Here is a 22,021-nt window from a genome sequence, read left to right on the forward strand (position 1 = left end):
TAACCTTGAGCAGCTGGAGCTTTAATGCTAAATATATGTACACTTCCAGATATCAGTCTCCTCATGTTAAAGGAACATTTCAATGTAAAAGGGATATGTTTTTGACATTTTCTCTGTCTAAAGTTTAAACAGCCACTTAGGCTTCTAATTGGCAAATGCTAAGCAATCAGACTCTTTAGAGAAATATCATCAGATCTGAGCTAAAAGTATATAGGCTCTCATCTTAAGGACACTGGATGTTTAATATTTTTAAGAAAAATGTTTGAATGTCAGTTAATAAAGATTATTAGCAGATTAAAAAATAACAAAAGATGGTATAGAACTATTTTTGAGCAAAGAAAGATGCAAAAAATAAATGAATGGGTGTGAAGGATGTGAAAATGTTTGCCATTTTCTGGATGAGAAGTTATTTTCACTATTATGAACTAAACTTTAATTTGGTCTGGGAGCAAAAGCAAGTCTGATACTAGTCTCATGGAACTTGGTTAGCATCCAAAAATCTACTGTACTGGTATTAGCAGCTTACATTTGGGCACTTTCAGTACCAACTATGATAAGTCTGCTATTTCATTGGTCTATCTGTAGTTTTGAATGTATAATCAGGAGCCATTGTAGCAACTGGCTCCTTATGCAACATTTATTAATGTGGTATGGTAAAATCTATGTGTGCAGTGAAAATACCAAGCAATATAATGTGAAGTACTTAAAAAGAAGTAATGAAACTGAGCCTTCTAGGCATCTAAGGCTGCCAAACTGAAGATTTTACATTTATTTAACGTTTAATCATGTCTGTAATTGCAAAGCAATTATTTCATATAGACATATTATGGGAGGAAAATTAAAATAATTTGTAAAAAGAATAAAAGTAATTGATTTCATAGTAGTTTTTATATCACTACACTTGCTGGTACTAAAAGGGAGCAATAAAAGTAGCCCAATTGTTGGTTCATGCTTTGTTCATGCCTTCTGTCAGTTTCTCAGTTCAGTAATGTTAAATTGCTACTTTATGATTCCAGCAATGCAAAAGCTAATTTCTTATAAAGAAAAAAAAAAAGTTTTCTTGATCCTATAAGTGATTTAAACAGAAAAAACACTGGATGTTTAATATTTTTAAGAAAAATGTTTGAATGTCAGTTAATAAAGATTATTAGCAGATTAAAAAAAAAGGATTGTCTTTCTTGGTCCTACTTTGCATGTCACAGAATCTCAGGGTTTTAAAAAGGATTTGAAAGACCACAAGTTCAAGAATTCTTCAAAGTATATCTGGTATATGACTTTTAAAATATTGAAGGAAAAATTATTTTGGCTAGCTCTGAGATAGTTCATAAAAAGTATTAGTCTTGCTTTTTAGGTCCTAGAAGAAGAAGCTGCAAAGATCATTAAGTTTACCATTGCTTTTAAAATTAAGAAATGGGGGGCGCCTGGGTGGCTCAGTCATTAAGTGTCTGCCTTCAGCTCAGGTCATGATCCCAGGGTCCTGGGAACAGAGCCCCGCATCGGGCTCCCTGCTCAGCAGGAAGCCTGCTTCTCCCTCTCCCACTCCCCCTGCTGTGCGTTCTTGCTCTCTCTCTCTCTCTCTCTCTTGCTCTCTCTCTCTCTCTTTCTCTCTGTCAAATAAATAAATAAATAAATAAGAAATGGGTGTCCAACCCTCCATAAGATTACAGGCAACAGTAGAAAACATCTCCTTTCATGATCAGTTCTCATGTGTAGTAGGTATGCAGTGGGGAGAAGGGGGGTGAGGAGAGTCAGCCCATTAAGTATTTAATAAGTATTCATATAAAAATAATTAGGAGAGTAGCTGATGCACGTGGAGCACTGTATTGATTTCCTAAAACTGCTGCAACAAAATACCAAAAATTGGTTGGCTTAGCAGATAGTTATCATCTCACAGTTCAGAAATTTTAAACTCCATGTCTCATTCACACCAGCCACATTTCAAGTACTCAGTCCTTAGGAGCTACGCAGTCAGGGAGTGTCAACACAGAACATTGCTGTCACCGCAGAGAGCTGCACTGGCTAGTGCCAATGGAGCCAGCACAGGTTGGCAACTCTGCTCTCCTTCCCAAGGATCCATATACCTACTCATTCATTCCTCCCTTTTGACATGTTATTTTCTTTTACAGAGTCACTTGTTTATTTGTCTTCTCTCCCCAAAGGATTATAAACTCTTTAAGGGTAGGGTCTGTTCTTTCTGGTCCTGTTCTTTCTGGTAACACAGTAAACACCCAATCAGCATTCAATTACTCTAATGAAATTAGACAGCAGTTTATTGGACCTCTTTTGCATTTAGTCGGAGTCTAGATTTCACTGGAGTCTGGAGAAAAGAATGAACCAGAGACCAGGTTTTTCCTAAACCACAAGGATTAGGATGTATGGGGAGCAGATAGGTTTAAGCAGATGTGCTTAAATGGCAAGGGTTTTTATTTGTGCTTAAAATTATTGTTCTATTTGGGTACCTGGAAAGCACATTTTAACTGATTTGGTTATTTATTTCTTGAGTGCCCACGAGGTAGATGGCAGGCTAGTGCCTGGCCCTGGATGACTCAGTGTGAACAAAACAGAAATAGGGTCCCTGCCCTGTGATACTCATTCTAGTTCTGGCAGATGAAAGTATTGGCAAGGATTCCCCCTGCCCCGACAGGCTGGGGCGGGAGGAGCATGATTTGGACTCTGGCCCTAGATGCCTGCATTCACATAGAACCTCCACCACTCTCCTGGCTCCAAGACCCTAACCAGATTGTTTCATTATATCTGAGTCTGCATTTCATCCTCGGTAAAAAGAGTGGGGGATAATATTTCCCACCTCATGCAGTTGTAAGCATTAAGTAAAAAAATTTGTATGAAGTGCTCAGTGCTATGTGTGCTACACAGTAAGAACTAAGTGCTATTAGTCAGTACTACCTGCTATTCTTAAGACTACTACTCAGCCAGGACGACCCTGCAGTCAACATTAGATGTAAATAATGGGAAGTGTTCATATGGCTAGAAAATTCCTCATTATTTGAAAAGGATGTTTCCTATCTTTTTTGGCCAAACAATGTAATTCCCTTTGCTTACTGTTTATATCTTCCACCCAGAGTAACTAAGATTGAAAAGTGTTACAAGATGTCCATCCGTGTTTTACTTTATGTTTCTTTGGTGTAGGTTTTTATTCATTTGGGTCACTTCTTTCCAAGACAATTAGAAACAGAAATGCTTTGGGTGTCATCCAACCTTTCTTAGAGAAGTATGTGCTTTTTAACATAGTTGCAAAGGAGAATCCTTTAAAGAGGCTTACCATCAGCCTGCAAAATTGAAATCCTAAGTAACTAGCATGCAAAGATTTAATTAACATCATCTCATTCATATAAATGTGTGACTTTTTTCTTGCAAAAATGACATTGCCTTTGAAAAAATATCTTGGAAATGAGTTGGAAAGGAGGGGGATTGAACTTTGAAGGCATGTGATACTTGCATTTGCAGTATGAGATTTTTTTGAGCCCTGAGCATTGTTTGTCTGATGGAGGACAACTGCTTATGTACCTGAATATCATATTAAAATAAAAATCTTGGACCTACCAGATTCTCCTATAAAGTTCATGGCAAACCAAACTGCAGAAATATTCCTGTGTCTTTGCTGTAAAACCTTTCTCATATTCTAGAAATCTATTTTATCATTACTTGAGGGACAGAGGATTTCTCGCTAGTAACCAAGCTATTTGGCAGTGATGAACCATCCCTAGGCCTTCATTGTGATTTGTTGAACTCCAGTCAAAGACTCTGCATTGCTTTCAAGAGTTAAAAAAGCTCCCAACCACTTGATCTCTACTTCTGATAGTTTGTTGACAGTTTCATTCATCCATTTCAAAATTGAGAGTTCTTTGGGATGACCATATGACATTTGGGAGATAGTGTTTAGGGCACGGGCTTTGGAGCCAGGCTATCTGAATCCTGCTCTATCACTGTCTAGCTACGTGTCTTAAGCAGGTTACTTATTATCTCTATGCATAATTCCTTAATGTGAAAAGGGACAGTTCTATTGCTTTCCTGCCAAGGATGTTATGAGGGAAAAAAGCACCAGGGCGCCTGGATGGCTCAATGGGTTAAGCCTCTGCCTTCGAGCCAGGTCACGATCTCAGGGTCCTGGGATCAAGCCCCGCATTGGGCTCCCTGCTTGGCAGGGAATGTTCTGCCTCCTCTCTCTCTCTGCCTCTCTGCCTACTTGTGATCTCTCTCTCTCTCTCAAATAAATAAATAAAATCTTTAAAAAAAAAATGGCACCAGATGCGTGTTGGGTTTAAAAGGAAGGAAGAAGGTAGGATGATGGGGAGGGAGGGATAGATGGGAAGGGGAGAAAGAACAGAAGGAAGGGAAGGATATTTGTTACAGATACTTTTCAAGAAAACCATTAATTTCCTTGTTGGAAGAACACATAATAACTTGGGTTTTTAGCAGGACCCTAATTTTCTAAGTTGAGAACTCCAAAGGAGATTTATGATTGTTGAGATTCTACTCTGTGCCAGCACTGCTCAAGCCTTGTTCTCTCATGAGGAAAATCTAGAGCCATCTCCTAACAGATAAGGCAACCAAGACCTAGGGAGGTAAACAATTTGTCCAAAGCACCATTGGTAGTGCCAGGATATGGACTTACTTAGCTCTGTCTGCTTCTTGAGATCATGCTTTTTCTTTAAAACAACAACAGCAGCTAAACAGTGTTTTTAGTCTTTTTAAAAGCCAGGAGCAAGTGTTTTGCTCCCAGCCATAAGAACTGCTGCTTACATGGGTGCCTTTAAAAGTAGAAACCCAGAAAAGAATAATCAAATGCCTAAAATCCTGGAGCTGGAGAAGCACTAAGACATCATCTGGATTTAGCCTAACCTCAACACTTAGAGATAGGGCAGATAGCCTGTAAGATCTGAGTTGGAGGCAAAACTAGAGAGGTAAGGATCCCCTCACTGTTGGTCCAGTGCTTTGGTCTCTGTACTGCTATACCTCTCAAACTACCTCAAAAGCAGATAGGGATTCTAAGTTAGACCACTTTAGGGCATGGGGCCATATGCTCTTGACTTGCTATCTTATTTGAGATCTTGAACAAGTGACAACTTCTCTGTGAAAAACAGGGATGCTATACTTTGCACCATACACTTGTAGTCATTCACCATAGCAGTTAATACATAGTAAGTCTTTTATTAAATTAAAGCTGTTATTAAAATTAGCTATATTCCTAGTAGTATATTATTCATAAGTCCTCTTCTATCTTGAATGCCCATTCCCAACTCCTACTAATTATTCAAATCCACTTTATATTTCCTACATTTGAATTTCTATGCCCTCACAGAGTTTGCGACACATTATCCAGTGTCAAATTAAGAGAAGTTTAATTTATACATTCTAAAAATTAAATTTGTGATTTGGCCATGCTTATGTAGAATAGATCAACTATGATCAATTCACTGCCACATTAAAAAAAAAAAAATCAATGAACATGGTTAAGCTCACCTGACTTAATTTTTTGGAATAAGTTGGCCATCAGGATGATCAGTTGAGCTGTCTACCGTATCCCTGACTTAACCTAATCAAAGGTCAAGATGGTGGTTATTAAACAAGCCATTTCACTCCCTAAATTGAATGATGTTTTCTTATGCTTCTAATAAAGGTAACTGATTAATAGAGCATTAGAGACTAACATTCTACAAAGAGTTTTAGTTCCTGCCCAGTGATCAAGAATATAAATTTCAACTAACCCTACACTAAGTGAAGCATTGTGGGGTTCATGTGTTTGGAGAGTAGGATGGAGTCAAGTTTGGCTTTCAAATATGTAACATCACCTCTCTGAGGTATCCTCTATAAAATGAGAAGTTGTTTAAGATGTGCTAGGTGATCTCTGAGGCCTTTTCCAACTTAAGCAATTTGTGTGTGTCTCATAATTCGCAGGGAAATCAGCTTTCTTTGCCTTTGATCCGTTGAAGCCAAATGAGAAACTGAAGTAGAAGTTCTTCCCAAGGGCTCTTCCATAAGCACCCTTCCCCACCATGCCAAGCCACCTCTTGAATTTGGATTGATGCCAGCTGGTTGTGTCTGGGCTTTTTTGCTCTTCATTTTTCTTTTTCTTTCTTTCTTTCTTTCTTTTTTTTTTTTATGGTTTCTTTTGTAATTCTTAGTCCATCTGGGCTGGTCTTGCCGTTTACCATGCCTGGCCAACCCTCCTGCAAGAACTAATGTGCTGTCCATGCCCCATTCCTCTTAGAAGCTGAATGAATTGTGACCCCCAGCTTCTATGCTCAGTTTGGAGACCAGCTGCACCTTTGGGTTCTTCCCAGAAATGCTGGCCGACACTGCACCTGCAGTGTGATGGATTTGCCCTGGACTGAAAGGGGAAGGAAAATGAGGGGGAATCAAAAGATCACTTGTGTTTACCCTTTTCTTTGCACAGTAGTGCATTTATACCACCCAAGTATACCAGAGGATTTTTGAGACTTTATTAATTAATAATAATAATAATAAATACAAGAAGAAACTAAAATAAAACTAGAGAATGCACACATTTTTCTCTGGGAACCAGGAAAACCATAAACATTTAAAGTGATCAGATTAGGAAATGCTGAATTAGGGATCAAGGCATTTGGGTTTTATTTTGTTTCTCTGCTAATTAACTGGGTCATCTTGGATCACCTAGGGGATCTATAAGGTTCTGCCTGCCTTTAAAAATAGGTCTTCCAAAAGAAAAGAGTATAAGATGAATTTTTTGTAAATGCAAAACTTCTTTTTAAACCACTAAAGTTTTCTTCAGAGCAAAGATTCACACTGTAATATACTGAGCCTCTAATTATAGGCTTTCACATATGGAGTATTTGCCAATAATAGTTTAAAATTGATATTTAATCATCTACTTATCAAACATTAACTCAGCATTATAGATGACATGATTATTATTATATTTATATACCATTCAGAGGTTGCAAACTGGCCACGGGCCATAAAAGGCCTTGGAAAGCATATGGTTTTTTGTCTGGCCTACACAGTTAACACTTTTGGACACTTCTGGAGTCCATGCACATTCCAGCTTTTTACATGACTGTGTTAGATGCAGCTGACTTCACCTATCTAGCCCCTGAAAGCCCTGGAATTTGAGATCTTGGCATCATCAAGCTTGTTGCCTCCATAGCAATTTTATTTTAAAAAGGAAGGGAAGAAGAGAAGGATTGCCTCTCAGAAAATGGCTAAGAAGTAGTTTTGCATGACACCAGGAGAATGGGTTGATAGATGACTTCCTGAGGTTCCTCTTAGCCTGGAAAGCTGTGACTACATTTCCCCTCAACCTACTTACTATAAGATAGATAAAATAGGACACAAAGTTACTAGACATGCTCAAGGTCACTTAGGAAGTTTTTGGTGAAGCCAAAATTAAGAATCCCTTCCCTGGTGTCCTCATTCTGTTGCTCAGCCCACTCAGACATGCTGCTACACGGCTTGCTGATGAATAATGTGGGCTCTCAGGAACAGTTCCTTATGCAAAAGAGCCTCGGCAAGCTCTATTATGTCCTTGCAAGGGGATAGACTTTATTGTTTCCTTAATGCGTTATGGAGACTATTATAGCTCTTCCTCCCATACCAACCCTCCATCTGTGATCACTAACACACACTACAGGGTGTTTTGCTTTAGATAATGTGTGAACAAGGAACATAATTTGGGGAAATGGTTGAAGAAAGGAATCTAAGATTCAGAAAGGGCTGGGGACCAGACGAAAGTCCAAGAAACTAATGTCCTTAAAAATAATCCCTGCAGGGGCCCCTGGCTGGCTCAGTCAGTAGAGCATGTGACTCTTGATCTCGGGGTCAAGAGTTTGAGCCGCATGCTGGGTGAAGATTATTTTTTAAAAATAATAATAAAAAAAATAGAAATAGCCCATGCAAATTCAGTTTTGCAATGTACTTGCAAGATCTTACTTCCTTCCCAAGGAAAATAAAATATACCCTCCAGAAAGACTTTGCTGTGATCTGTCTCTTTCTGGTTCTACCTACACTAGCCATCTGCATTGTTAGAAGGCCTCTGGCCAGGCTTTTTTCAGAATTTATAGTTGTTAATACCACAGAAGGTACCCTCTAGCGGATTTCAAACTCCTACTTCTTCCTTTCATAATCAATACCCATTGAAAAGACTAGGTCCAATGAGACAACAAACTTGTAAATAATAATACCTAACATCTACTGGGGACTTGCTATGTGCCAGGCCCTCTGTAAAAACCTTTACATTTAACATCTTAAACTAATTCTCTCACCACCTTTGCAAAGTAGGTTTTATGATCTCCATTTTCTTTCTTTCTTTATTAAGATTTCTTTCTTTCTTTATTTGACAGACAGAGTTCCCAAATAGGCAGAGAGGCAAGCAGAGAGAAAGAGAAGTGAGCAGGCTCCCCGCTGAGCAGAGAGCCGATGCAGGGCTCAATCCCAGATGCAGGGCTCAATCCCAGGACCGTGAGATCATGACCTGAACTGAAGGCTGAGGCTTAACCCACTGAACCACCCAGGCACTCCTGATCTCCATTTTTTAAAGAAAAAATTTTTAACTGAAACTGAGAAAGAAAGCTTCAGTAACTTGGCCAAGGTCACAGAACTGAACTTGAAACCAGGTTTGTCTTTCTAGAAATCACATGCTAAACTCCTATTTACAAAAGCTTACAGCCAGGTGCCTGGGTGGATCAGTCTGTTGAGCACTGACTCTTGCTTTTGGCTTAGGTCACAATCTCACCAACTCTTAGTTTTGGCTAGGTTCATGGTCTCAGAGTCATGAGACCATGAGAACAAGCTCTGCATCGAGCCCGGCACTGAAGCCGGCCTTGGGCTTTGTGCTCAGAGGGGAATCTACTTGAGATTCTGTCTCCCTCTGCCCTTTTCTGTCCCCCACCCCTGCTCTTGTGTTCCCTCTCTCTCAAATACATTAAATCTTTAAATACAAAACAAGGAGTGCCTGGGTGGCTCAGTTGGTTAAGCAACTGCCTTCAGTTCACCTGGGATGGAGTCCTGCATCAGGCTCCCAGCTCCATGGCAGTCTAGCTTCTCCCTCTGAACTTCTCCCCACTCATGTTCTCTTTCACTCTGTCTCTCAAATAAATAAGTAAAATATTTTTTAAAAATTAAAAAAAAATAATAGCAATGAAATGTATAGCCGTTTGAGCCTAACAATCAGCCACTTGTTCCTGCAGCAGAAGTCAAGGTGGCCTTCAGCCCAGGAAATTCCATCTGTGAGGTCAATCCAATGAAAGCAGCCTGGCCCCACCATGCTCCCATCCCCCACAACAGAGCAGCTACAGGGAAAATTAGCATTGAGACATTGCATTTTTTTTTTTTTAAGATTTTATTCATTTATTTGACAGAGAGAGAACACAAGTAGGCAGAGAGACAGGCAGAGAGTGAGAGAGGGAAGCAGACTCCCCGCTGAGCAGAGAGCCCGATGCGGGACTCGATCCCAGGACCCTGAGATCATGACCTGAGCCGAAGGCAGCGGCTTAACCCACTGAGCCACCCAGGTGCCCCAAGACATTGCATTTTTTAACCAGAAGGAAAGCTTCACTGAACAAAAATCCCATTGTCCGCATTACTAAGCCCCCTAAAAGAAGATAAGCAAATTTGAATGCTGCATTAGCTCTGGATCTATCTGGGGACCAGTAAAGCTAAAAAACGGAGTTTCCTAAACATGTACATAGTGTGAATTTGGCCACCAAAGACAGTATGCATAAAAGCACATGTGCTAAGAAGGCATTTTTCTTCATTTAGTTCTTCACTGCTATGACTACTAGGTTTATGGAAGGATGCTAATTCCAGGTTAGGAGGTTTTCCTACATTCCTATAACTAGTAACTGTATTCCATAGTTTGCTTGCCTGCATAGGATTTTAATTTAGCACAGTGCCATATTTGGTCTCTGGATTTCTAACACTTAATTCCAATAGTACCGGTTGAAAATAAAATGGAAATGGTAAAAAAATAACCATGATTTTTTTCCAAACACATGTCATGCCCAAAGGTCTTAAAGAGATTTGCTTATTCATTACCTCCCAATACTCCTGCAGGGTGAAAATGAAATTTAATAGCAAACTTATTTTAATCCAGAGATTCAAATAAGTATCTGAGGGCTCACTTTGTGCTGGACTCTTTCCCAGGCTCTTTAGTTATCATAATTTTCATATATGAAGTATGTATAATTAGACTTAATTTAGACACAGAAACTGAGACAGAATTTCCATAGTTTATATAAGGTAATAAGTGAAGAAGTCAGAATCTGAATACAGATCCTTTGATTCCCCTCATAGAAAGACAGAATTCTTTCTACAAACTGAGAGCTATCTGGGTTTTAATGTAACTAGTATTAACTTAATCATCCTGTTATTGTGATTGCTTATTTCTTTCGCCCAACTTCATAAGAACTTATAATGTGGAAGGATCCAACTCCAAGTCATATTAAATACTGTGATGTTGTTAAAATAACATCCCATCTCCTATGATTCTATGGGGAAAATGGGGATCAGTGCCAAATTCACTGATGGTGATGACCATGCAGTCTATTTCCTTTGGGATTTCATATTCAGAGCAGAGTGTCCTAAACATATCTTATTGGAAGAAGCAGCATCAAATGTAATTATATAATTGTTTGTAGGCCTCTTTCAAATGCATCCCTTGCCAACCCTGGGCCTTTAAAGCTATGGGTTTTTATTTAAGGGATTGTTTCTTTAAACAGCCAGACCCGTTTATGGAACATCATTCGCATAGTTAGGACATTTTCTTCTCACATTTGACCAACTTAGTCAAGTAAGTCCTAGAACAAAGCAATTCCACTTTTCAGAAAAAAATCTGCTAGCCATTTTTTATTAGTTGCAGAATTTAAGTTAATCAGTTGGTATGTAAGTGATAAAAGTTGGACTGAATTATAATGGATTTGTGTTTTTTTTAATGATAAAAAATAACATTAAACTTACCAGCTCCCATTTTTAAGTGTAAAATTCAGTAGTGTTGTACAATAGAGTTCCCAGGTTTTATCAGCTTGTAAAACTTAAATACCCATTAAACCCAAATTCCCTCTCCCCTTCCTACAACCCTTGGCAACCACCATTCTTCTTTCTGTTGCTGTAGTTTTGACTACTTTAGATACTTCATGTAAGTGGAATCATACAGTATTTGTCCTTTTGTGACAGGCCTATTTCATCTAGGATGATGTCCTGGAAGTTCATCCACATTGTAGATATAACAAGTTTTCCCTTTTTTAAAGTTGCATGATATTCCATTTTGTGTATATGCCGCCATTTCTTTTTCCATTCATCCACCTATACACATATAGATTGTTCCCACCTCTTGGCTATGGTGAATAGTGCTACATTGAACACTGGTTTGCAAACATCTCTTCAAGATTGTGCTTTGAATTTTTCTGGATGTACACCCAGAAGTGGGACTGCTGGATCATACAGTAATTCTATTTTTAAATTTGTTTCAGAACTCCCATACTCTATACCAGAGCGGAGGCATCATTTTTATATTCCCACTACTTGTTACTTTCTTTTCTTTCGATGGTAGTTATCCTTATGGATGTGAGGTCAGATTCCGTTCTGGTTTCGATTTGTATTTCCTTGTGATTGGTGATGTGAAGCATCTTTTCATATGCTTACTGTTCTCTCACATATCTTTGGAGAATTGTCTATCTAAATCCTTTGCATAATTTTTAATCATACTATTTTTGGTTTTTTGTTGTTGTAGCTGTTATATAGAGTTATGGGAGTTCCTTATGCATTTTGGACATTAGTCCCTTATCAAATAATAAAGATTTGCAGATATTTTCTCCTATTTTATAGATTGTCTTTTCAGCCTGTTGATTCTGGATGTGCAGAAGTTTATAAGTGTGCTTTAATCACATTTGCTATTTTTGCTTTATTCCTGTGCTTGTGGTGTTATATTCCAAGAAATCATTGTCAAATCCAATGTTCTGAAGCTTTTCCCCTATGTTTTCTCCTAGGAGTTTTCCAGTTTAAGGTCTTTAATTCTTCTTGAGTTAAATTTTGTATATGTTAGAGGGTAAAGGGTCCAACTTCATTCCCTTGCATGTGGATATCCAACACTATTTGTTGAAGAGACTGTTCTTTCCTCATCGTTTTGTCTTGGCACTTTCATCAAAGATCCCTTCATCATATATGGGAGAGTTTATTTCTGTGTTCTCTCTTCCATTTATCTATATTCCTGTCTTTATGCCAGTAACCCACCATCTTAATTACTGTTGCTTTATTGTATGTTTTGAACTCATGAAGTGTGAGGCCTCCAACTTTGTTCTGTTTCAGGACTGTTTTGGCTATTTAGGGTCTGTTGAGATTCCATATGAATTTCAATACATTTTTTAAGATTTTTATTATTTGACAGAGAAAGCAGCAGAGGGAGAGGGAGAAGCAGACTCCCCTCTGAGCAGGGAGCCTGATGAGGAACTCCATCCCTAGACTCTAGGATCATGACCCGAGCCAAAGGCAGACACTTAACCAACTGAACCACCCAGGCATCCAAGATTTTTTTTTTCTATTTTTGCAAAAACTGTGATTGAGCTTTTGATAAAAGATGGCAACGAATCTGTAAATCACTTTGGATAGTATGGGCATTTTAACAATACAATTCATGAGCATGGGATACATTTCTATATATTTGTATGTTTTATTTCTTTTAGCAGTGTTTTGTAGTTTTCAGTGCACAAGTCTTTTACCTGCTTGGTTAAATTTCTCAAGTACTTTTGTCTTTCGATGCTATTGTAAGTTGGGATTATTAATTGCCTTTTTGGATTAGTCACTGTTAGTGTACAAAAACACAATTGATTTTATGTATTTATTTTGAGTCTCACAATTTTGTTAAAATTGTTTATTAGTTTTAACAGTTAAGGTTTTTTTTTTTTAATTTTTTATTTTTTATAAACATATATTTTTATCCCCAGGGGTACAGGTCTGTGAATCACCAGGTTTACACACTTCACAGCACTCACCAAAGCACATACCCTCCCCAATGTCCATAATCCCACCCCCTTCTTCCAAACCCCCTCCCCCCAGCAACCCTCAGTTTGTTTTGTGAGATTAAGAGTCACTTATGGTTTGTTTCCCTCCCAATCCCATCTTGTTTCTTTGATTCTTCTCCTACCCACTTAAGCCCCCATGTTGCATCACCACTTCCTCATATCAGGGAGATCATATGATAGTTGTCTTTCTCTGCTTGACTTATTTCACTAAGCATGATACACTCTAGTTCCATCCATGTTGTCGCAAATGGCAAGATTTCATTTCTTTTGATGGCTGCATAGTATTCCATTGTGTATATATACCACATCTTCTTGATCCCAGTTAAGGGTTTTTTGTGACATTTTAAGGTTTTCTACATGTGAGATCATACCATCTGCAAACAGAATTTTGCTTCTTCATTTCCAATTTGGATGCTTTATTTCTTATCTAATTGTTCTGTCTAGGACTTCTAGTTCTAAGTTGAATAGAAGTAACTAGAATGGGGATCCTTACATTGGTCCTGATCATCAGGGAAAAGCTTTTACTCCTTCATCACTGATTATGATTTTAGCTGTGGGCTTTGTGTGTGTGTGTGTGTGTGTGTTTTTCTTTTATGCCTAGTCAATTGAGTGTTTTTATCATGAAAGTGTGTTGAATTTTGTCAAGTTTATTTTCTTCATCAACTGAGATGATGATGTGGGTTTTTTCATTCATTCTATTAATATGGTGTACTACTTTGAATTATTTTCATATATTGAACCATGCTTGCATTCCAGGTATAAATCCATTGTTAGTCATGGTATATAAACCTTTTAATAAACTGTTGAATTCAATCTGCTAGTATTTTGTGGAGGAGTTTTGCATCAGTATTCATCAGGGACATTGGATTTACTTTTAAAACTGTTAGTGAATAACTTCAGAGGCATGCCTTATGTTTTAAACATACAAAATGGTTTAAGCACTCTGAAGCTTTGTTCTGTGTATAATGTCATATTCAAAAAGTAGGCTGGAAAATATGCTAATGAGAATTCAGAATGGCATACAACTAGAAACATCTTAAAACATCTCCTTTTGTGTCAAGAAAGGTTCATTCTCCACTCCCAAAGAAGCCAAATGCAGGTTTGGGAAAGGAAAATGTCTTCTGAGTAACATTCTCAGTTTGTGTGGTTTGTTTGTTAAAAGAGGAGTGTGTATGTCAAACTGAAATTTGAGTATTGCAATCTAATTACCTCATCATATATTTTAAACCAAAATGGAAGCATCACTCATGAAAATATCCGAAGTATAGCTCCACAAAAGATATTTTTCAATGGCAACATACGGTTTTAGGAGTCTCACACAACTTCAATGCATACTTACTTTTTGCTATGTTTCCTTAATTCAGTCAAAACATAAATATTAGTTGAAATTCCATCTCAGAGTTATGAGAAATAGATTTATTTTTTTAGTGTTTTATTTTTAATTAAAATTAAGCAATGACATGTGGCAGAAATCTTCTTAATGGGAAATTTACTGTGGTCATTGTATGTGTTTTAGGATTATAAATGGAAACAAAAAGAGTGGAATAAATTTGTGGAGGCAGTAATAGTTGGAAAATTATGTACTTATTTTATGGAATTTCCTGATAAAAGTCAGAGTCGAGTAGTTTTATAATTTTGAAAAGTTTTATGCATACATATATGGTATGGTAAAGTAACCAGATTAGGTATATTTACCTTATATTTTAATATTTATTATATATTTATATTTTAATATTTATTATATATATTAGGTATTTTTACCTATAATTAGGTATATTTACCATATACAGTAAAGTAACCAGATTAGGTGGAGGAGAATGCCAGTGTGTTTCTTCCCCACAAAGAATAGCAAGTATCCAGCATCAGCATGCAACATATTCATTTCCTTCTTCCTCCAACTGCCAAATCTAGATGGGTGATTTTTTTTTTTTAATACCATCTTGTTCGACCAGTAAACAGTAAACAGTGAAACAGGTTTGCATGTTTTATATAACAACAACAGAAATGTAGGACTTTTCTTTCTTTCTACTAAAATATAATAAATATAGAACTTTTAGGTCTGGCTAGTTGTATTAGTTTGCTTCTTGGTCAATCACAAGGATGACTATGTTTTGCATAGTACAAAGTAATAGCAGCAAATATGAATTGAAAGCTTGCTATGTGTTGGATACTAGATTTCAGGTGCATTATATGCTCTGTTTTATTGAACCCTTACAGTAATTTTATGAGGGTGAAGAAAACACTAGTTACTAAAGATCCTTTATTACTCAAAGCTAAAGTTCATTCCAGAAAGAGAAATGAAAAGAAACATATAGCTCAACTTTTCATAGTTTAGCAAGCGACAGGCCTAGTTTTGAGAAACCAAGATAGACCATGAATCCACGGTGGCTTCTCTGCGCACCACCCCCACCGCCCCCCCCCCGCCGCCCCCAAGAGTGCCTTTTTAAACATGATTGGAATCCAGGGAACTAGAACCTTAACTGCTAATACTGTCTTTATAAACAGATGAGCAATACATATTTGACCTCAAAAGACCTTATTAAAACCAACAGACAATGACTATAAATGCCCCAGTTTTCCTTCATTTACTTGTTCTCTAATAACCACTATTCAGCTAAAACTAATATGGATGAGAGATATAATAAGAGGAGAATAGAGATGCCTGGGTGGTTTAGTCAGTTGAATGAGCGTCTGACTCTTGATTTCAGCTCAGGTCATGAGCCTCACGTCAGGTTCTCACACTGGGCATGGAGCCTGCTTAAGATTTTCTCTCTGTCCCTCTCCCTCTGCCCCTCAGTCGGGAGTTGGGGGGAGGGAGGGGAGGATGACAATACAAATAATTAACTTTTGTGAGCCTTATATAGATTCCTTTAATTCTCTTAAGGATCAACCCTATCTTATATAGTTGAAGAAGCTGAAGCTTTAAGATAATAAAGAACCCAAAAGAACATATCCCCAAAAAAGAACATATCCAATATATCCATGCTTTATAGCTACTAAGTGGCCATTGAGACTCCCATAAGATTGTTGAAATTAAACATGTGTAAGTATGTTTGTGTTTTTCATTAAAATCAAAATCAGTGATAATTGGAGGATAAAATCCTTTGACTGTTTTATTCAGTCAAGATTAGCTATGATTGTTGGAATATAAGAAAAACTCATATTTTCTCTCTGTAGTTGTATTAAACTAATTTTTTGCATAAGAATAACTGAGCTAGAAAAGCACTGGCTGAATATGTCTACAGAATATATAATCCTGTATTTTGGAATCTGGAAAAAGAACTGCTGAAAAGAAATAAAAAGTTATTCTTTAAAATATAAATAACTAGGGGTGCCTGTGTGGCTCAGTTGGTTAAGCATCTGCCTTCAGCTCAGATCATGATCCCAGACGCCTGGGATTGAGTCCTGCCTCGGGCTCCCTTCTCCATGGGCAGCCTGCTTCTCCCTTTTCACTGCTTGTGCTCTCTCGTGCTCTCTCTTCCTTTCTCTCTCTCTCTCTCTCAAATAAATAAATAATATCTTTTAAAAAAATAATAAAAATATAAATAACTAAGAATTAACTTTGAGTCTCTTATAAACTGTGTTTCATGTTTTGCTTTTGATCTTTTGACTTCTTGGAGCCTTCCATTTTTTTAAAGTCAACCTTGTTTTTAAAGAAATGACATCTGTTTTTCTGAGTGTCCCTATTATGTGTGTGCATTTGATGATTTTACCCAATTAAATAGCAAGAGTGGTAACTATTTTTAGTGTAGTAAGTGGAATATAGAAAATATACTGTAATTTAAAAGTTTGTGTAGTTACTTTGAACATTCTGTTAATAGATTTGTGATTATGCCGTTTTAGTAGACAAAAGGAAGTCTATAATATAGAAAGTATATGAAAAAAACATAACATCTGTCCTAATCTAATTTTCAGGCACATCTCCAGTCTTTGATTTGGCTGAAGTAACATACCACAGAGCTGTGGGCATGCCTGGAATTGAGAGAAGCAGTTAAAAGACTCCCAATTGCTTCCTGCCTTTTGAAAACTCCTGAAAATCATCTCTTCGGACTCTGGAATTTTACACATCTCTACTAGGACTTTGCTTGAATGTTTACATTTTCTGCTTGCTGTCCTACATACCACACTATCTAGTGTTCACCTTTTGTTAAAACATAGGGGTGTCGGGAGCTTACTTGGCAAGCCAGCATGGCTAGGATGAGCTTTGTTTTAGCAGCTTGCCAGTTGGTGCTGGGCTTGCTAATGACTTCATTAACTGGGTCTTCCCTACAAAATAATGAGTGTCCACAACTTTGTGTTTGTGAAATTAGGCCCTGGTTCACCCCGCAGTCAACATACAGAGAAGCTACTACTGTTGATTGTAATGATCTCCGCTTAACAAGGATTCCCAGCAACCTTTCTAGTGATACCCAAGTGCTTCTCTTACAGAGCAATAACATCGCAAAGACCGTGGATGAGCTCCAGCAGCTTTTCAACTTGACTGAGCTAGATTTCTCCCAGAACAACTTTACAAATATTAAGGAGGTAGGGCTGACAAACCTAACCCAGCTCACTACTCTACATCTGGAGGAAAATCAGATTACAGAAATGACTGATTACTGTCTGCAAGACCTCAGCAACCTTCAAGAACTCTATATCAACCATAACCAGATTAGCACTATTTCTGCTAATGCTTTTTCAGGCTTAAAAAATCTTTTAAGGCTTCACTTGAACTCTAATAAATTGAAAGTTATCGATAGCCGCTGGTTTGATTCAACACCCAACCTGGAAATACTCATGATTGGGGAAAACCCCGTGATTGGAATTCTAGATATGAACTTTAAACCCCTCTCAAATTTGAGAAGCCTGGTTTTGGCAGGAATGTATCTCACTGATATTCCTGGAAATGCCTTGGTGGGCTTGGATAGCCTTGAAAGCCTGTCTTTTTATGATAACAAACTGGTCAAGGTTCCTCAGCTTGCTCTGCAAAAAGTTCCAAATTTAAAATTCTTAGACCTCAACAAAAACCCCATTCACAAAATCCAAGAAGGGGATTTCAAAAATATGCTTCGACTGAAAGAACTGGGCATCAACAACATGGGGGAACTTGTTTCTGTGGATCGCTATGCCCTTGATAACTTGCCTGAACTCACAAAGTTAGAAGCTACCAATAACCCCAAATTATCTTATATCCACCGCTTGGCTTTTCGAAGTGTTCCTGCCCTAGAAAGCTTGATGTTGAACAACAATGCCTTGAATGCTGTTTACCAAAAGACAGTAGAATCCCTTCCCAATCTTCGTGAGATTAGTATCCACAGCAATCCTCTGAGGTGTGATTGTGTCATCCACTGGATTAATTCCAACAAGACCAACATCCGATTCATGGAGCCGTTGTCCATGTTCTGTGCCATGCCACCTGAATACAGAGGGCAGCAGGTAAAGGAAGTTTTAATCCAGGATTCAAGTGAACAGTGCCTCCCAATGATATCTCACGACACATTCCCAAATCATTTAAACATGGATATTGGCACAACAGTTTTCCTAGACTGTCGGGCCATGGCTGAGCCAGAACCTGAAATTTACTGGGTCACTCCTCTTGGAAATAAGATAACTGCGGATACACTTTCAGATAAATACAAGCTAAGTAGTGAAGGTACGTTAGAAATATCTAACATACAAATTGAAGACTCAGGAAGATACACTTGTGTTGCCCAGAATGTGGAAGGGGCCGACACACGTGTGGTAACAATTAAGGTTAATGGAACCCTTCTGGATGGTACCCAGGTGCTGAAAATATATGTCAAGCAGACAGAATCTCATTCTATTTTAGTGTCCTGGAAAGTTAATTCTAATGTCATGACATCAAACTTAAAATGGTCTTCTGCCACCATGAAGATTGACAATCCTCACATAACATACACTGCCAGGGTCCCAGTAGATGTTCATGAGTACAACCTAACACATCTGCAGCCTTCCACAGATTATGAAGTATGTCTCACAGTGTCCAATATTCATCAGCAGACTCAAAAGTCGTGTGTCAATGTCACAACTAAAAATGCCGCCTTTGCACTGGACATTTCTGACCAAGAAACCAGTACGGCCCTTGCTGCAGTAATGGGGTCCATGTTTGCCGTCATTAGCCTTGCGTCCATTGCTGTGTACATTGCCAAAAGGTTTAAGAGGAAAAACTACCACCATTCATTAAAAAAGTATATGCAAAAAACTTCTTCAATCCCACTAAATGAGCTGTACCCACCACTCATTAACCTCTGGGAAGGTGACAGTGAGAAAGACAAAGATGGTTCTGCAGACACCAAGCCAACCCAGGTTGACACATCCAGAAGCTATTACATGTGGTAACTCAGTGGACATTTTGCTTCTGGTAGTAAGGAGCACAAAGACGTTTTTGCTTTATTCTGCAAAAGTAACAAGTTGAAGACTTTTGTATTTTGACTTTGCTAGTTTGTGGCAGAGTGGAGAGGACGGGTGGATATTTCAAATTTTTTTAGTATAGCGTATCGCAAGGATTTGACACGGCTGGCGGCACCTCTAGGCTTCCAGTTTGTGTTTGGTTTTTATTCTTATCATTATTATGATTATGATTATTATTATAATATTATTATTATTATTATTTTGTTTTAGTTGTTGTGCTAAACTCAATAATGCTGTCTAACTACAATGCTCAATAAAATGATTAATGACAGGTTGGGGTTCCCCTGTGCTTTTACCAATAGCATGACCCCTTCTTCTGAAGCCATCAGTAGAAAGTACCATGTCCTCCAAAAAGCTAACACACAGTGTGAAGCAGCATTGAACCTTTTGTAGCAATCTGGTCTACAGACTTTTAACTCAAGAAGCCAAGGCTAGACTTGTTACCTTCGTTGAATGATGTTAGTTGACTGTACTGTAATGTTGTATCAACTGAATTGAATGTTTGCCTTTGAACAATGATTTCTTTTTTTGTAATAGTTAAAGAGGCTTAGAATAAGCTAACAGGCAATAGAAATATGTATATCAGATTTTTTAATGTAACAAACTACATGTTAATTGTTACCTTATTCTTTTTATCTTTAGTAGACACTTTTAAAAGAAAAGACAATTTTGTTGTGTTTAACTCACCAACATGTGGTGTATAATGAAGACAGAACTATAATAAATTAGTTTTGTTCTGATTTTTTAGAACACTTGCAATAATGTATCATTTATAGTTCTTGCTAGTTGCAGTGGTGATATATTTCACATCCCTTAAACAACCACCAAAATAAATCAAGTATAGCTTGATGCTTTTAAAACTAGGCCCCCAAAACTTTTGAATTCTTTTCTAAGGGAAGAAATATCTATTTTCATGAACATATTTTAATGAAAAGGATTTCTATATTTTAAATATTACTGATGAGATCTAATGGAGGGAAACATCCTTATGAACAAAAAGGCCTATTACTGTATCCCAAGCATCACTAAATGTGGTTAAAAAATTGAAACAGACACATTGATAAAGAGATAGATATGTCACATTCCTTTTCTGTAAGGGTTTTCTTAAAATTCTGATTTTTTTTATTGTATCCCCACTCTCCATCAAAGTCTAAAACATACAGTTAGGCAGTATTCCACAATATATTATGTTATTCCTTTTTAAATGGCATTCTATTTGCTTAGACTCTTATTAGCCCATATATCCATGTGAAGATATCTGCTGAGACAAGTAAATGGTTAATAGAAAACAGAACAACTTCTGTACATTTGGCATTTTCGGCCAAAAAATATAGAGACCCAGTTTGGCAGAACTAAGTGCTTACTGGAAAATGCATGTGTGAAATTTTGGACAGGAAAAAAAAGATTTGGGTAGAAGGTCAGTTCCACAAAGTTATGTGTATTGGGGGAGGTGGAGGGAGATGAAGATATACTTAGAGGAAAAAGGAAGCATTTGAAAATGCAGGTTAATAATACAGAGAAATAAAGAAAAGCTGCTCCAGATGGCACCTGCCACCAGGGATACGCAGGCATACCAGGAAAGATAAGATTGTAAAAAGGGACTGCGCAAGCAGGTGGCAGCTGAGCAAAAGGAAGAAGGGAGCAGAAAGAACACGCAGGTGAGGCAAGCAGAAAGGATTTCTTTCTTTGTAAAATTCCTTGTTTCATGAATCATTTAGTTTTTCCCATTTCTAAAGGGGATTTTTTTTTCATATGCTGAAGCAAATGAGCCGCAGCAGAAAAACAAGTATTTGAGCTAGAAGCATCTCTTCCCACATCCCTCATTTCTTGAGAAAAACCTGTACCCAGAGAAGAATGGTAACTTGCCCTGGTTAGACTCTCCTGCCCATTGAGAGCTCTGCACTCCCATCTATAGCTCTGGGTCCTGAGTCTTCTGGACTCCCATACAGAGCTCATCGCTCACAGTCCTCAGCAACCGCTAGCACTCTTGCTTCAAAAACGCTCTGTATCTTCAAGTTCTCATTTACTCAGGACAAAATTCAGCACCAGGGCAGAACCGGAGGGTCAGAAAAGCTTCTACATTGTTATTACCAAGTACATGTAGGAAACAGAATTGATGTTGCTTTGGATACAACCTTGGAGAAGTTTCCTGTTGGGTGATTCTTGTCTTCAAATATCTACAGAGTAGGACACCATCTAGCAAACTCTTGGTAATTATGCAAACAATGAAAGGAGATTGACACTGAAACATCAGGCTTAGAGCAGGGAGGAAAAAGGAGGCATTGTTTATCCTATAAAGCAATGATCTGGACCTGGCACATTATCATCACTCAAATATTACTGGAATAAGTGAAGGAACACAACCACTTCTCAATTCTGGATACAGACTCCAGTCAGGGACTCCAGTGTTTTTGTCAACGAACTTTTGCTAGGCCAGTTCGGGAGAAACAATCCCTTTAAACTTTTACTCCTCCAATAAAATATTTTGAGCTTATTTTTCCTTGTCTGTGCTAATTGGGTTGGTTTTCAGTTGACAGAAAGCAAAATGGCATGGTACTTTTTTCCCTAGACAAGTATTTCTTCATTTGTGCTTAATT

At 37.8% G+C, this 22,021-nt stretch overlaps 1 protein-coding gene across 1 annotated transcript in view; it reads left to right on the forward strand.

Moving 5' to 3' along the window:
* The window catches only part of LRRN1 (leucine rich repeat neuronal 1), a 39,033-nt gene extending 17,115 nt beyond the window's left edge, over window positions 1-21,918 (forward strand). The window contains exon 2 of the mRNA XM_004738407.3: window positions 16,929-21,918. Within this exon, the coding sequence (XP_004738464.1) occupies window positions 17,202-19,352 (2,151 nt within the window). The 5' untranslated portion in view covers window positions 16,929-17,201 and the 3' untranslated portion in view covers window positions 19,353-21,918. The remainder of the gene's footprint in view (window positions 1-16,928) is intronic.
* The last annotated feature ends 103 nt before the right edge of the window (window positions 21,919-22,021 follow it).

Source organism: Mustela putorius, unplaced genomic scaffold (assembly GCF_011764305.1).
Source record: "Mustela putorius furo isolate JIRA1106 unplaced genomic scaffold, ASM1176430v1.1 tig00003850_pilon_pilon_pilon, whole genome shotgun sequence".
Lineage (NCBI taxonomy): Eukaryota > Metazoa > Chordata > Mammalia > Carnivora > Mustelidae > Mustela > Mustela putorius.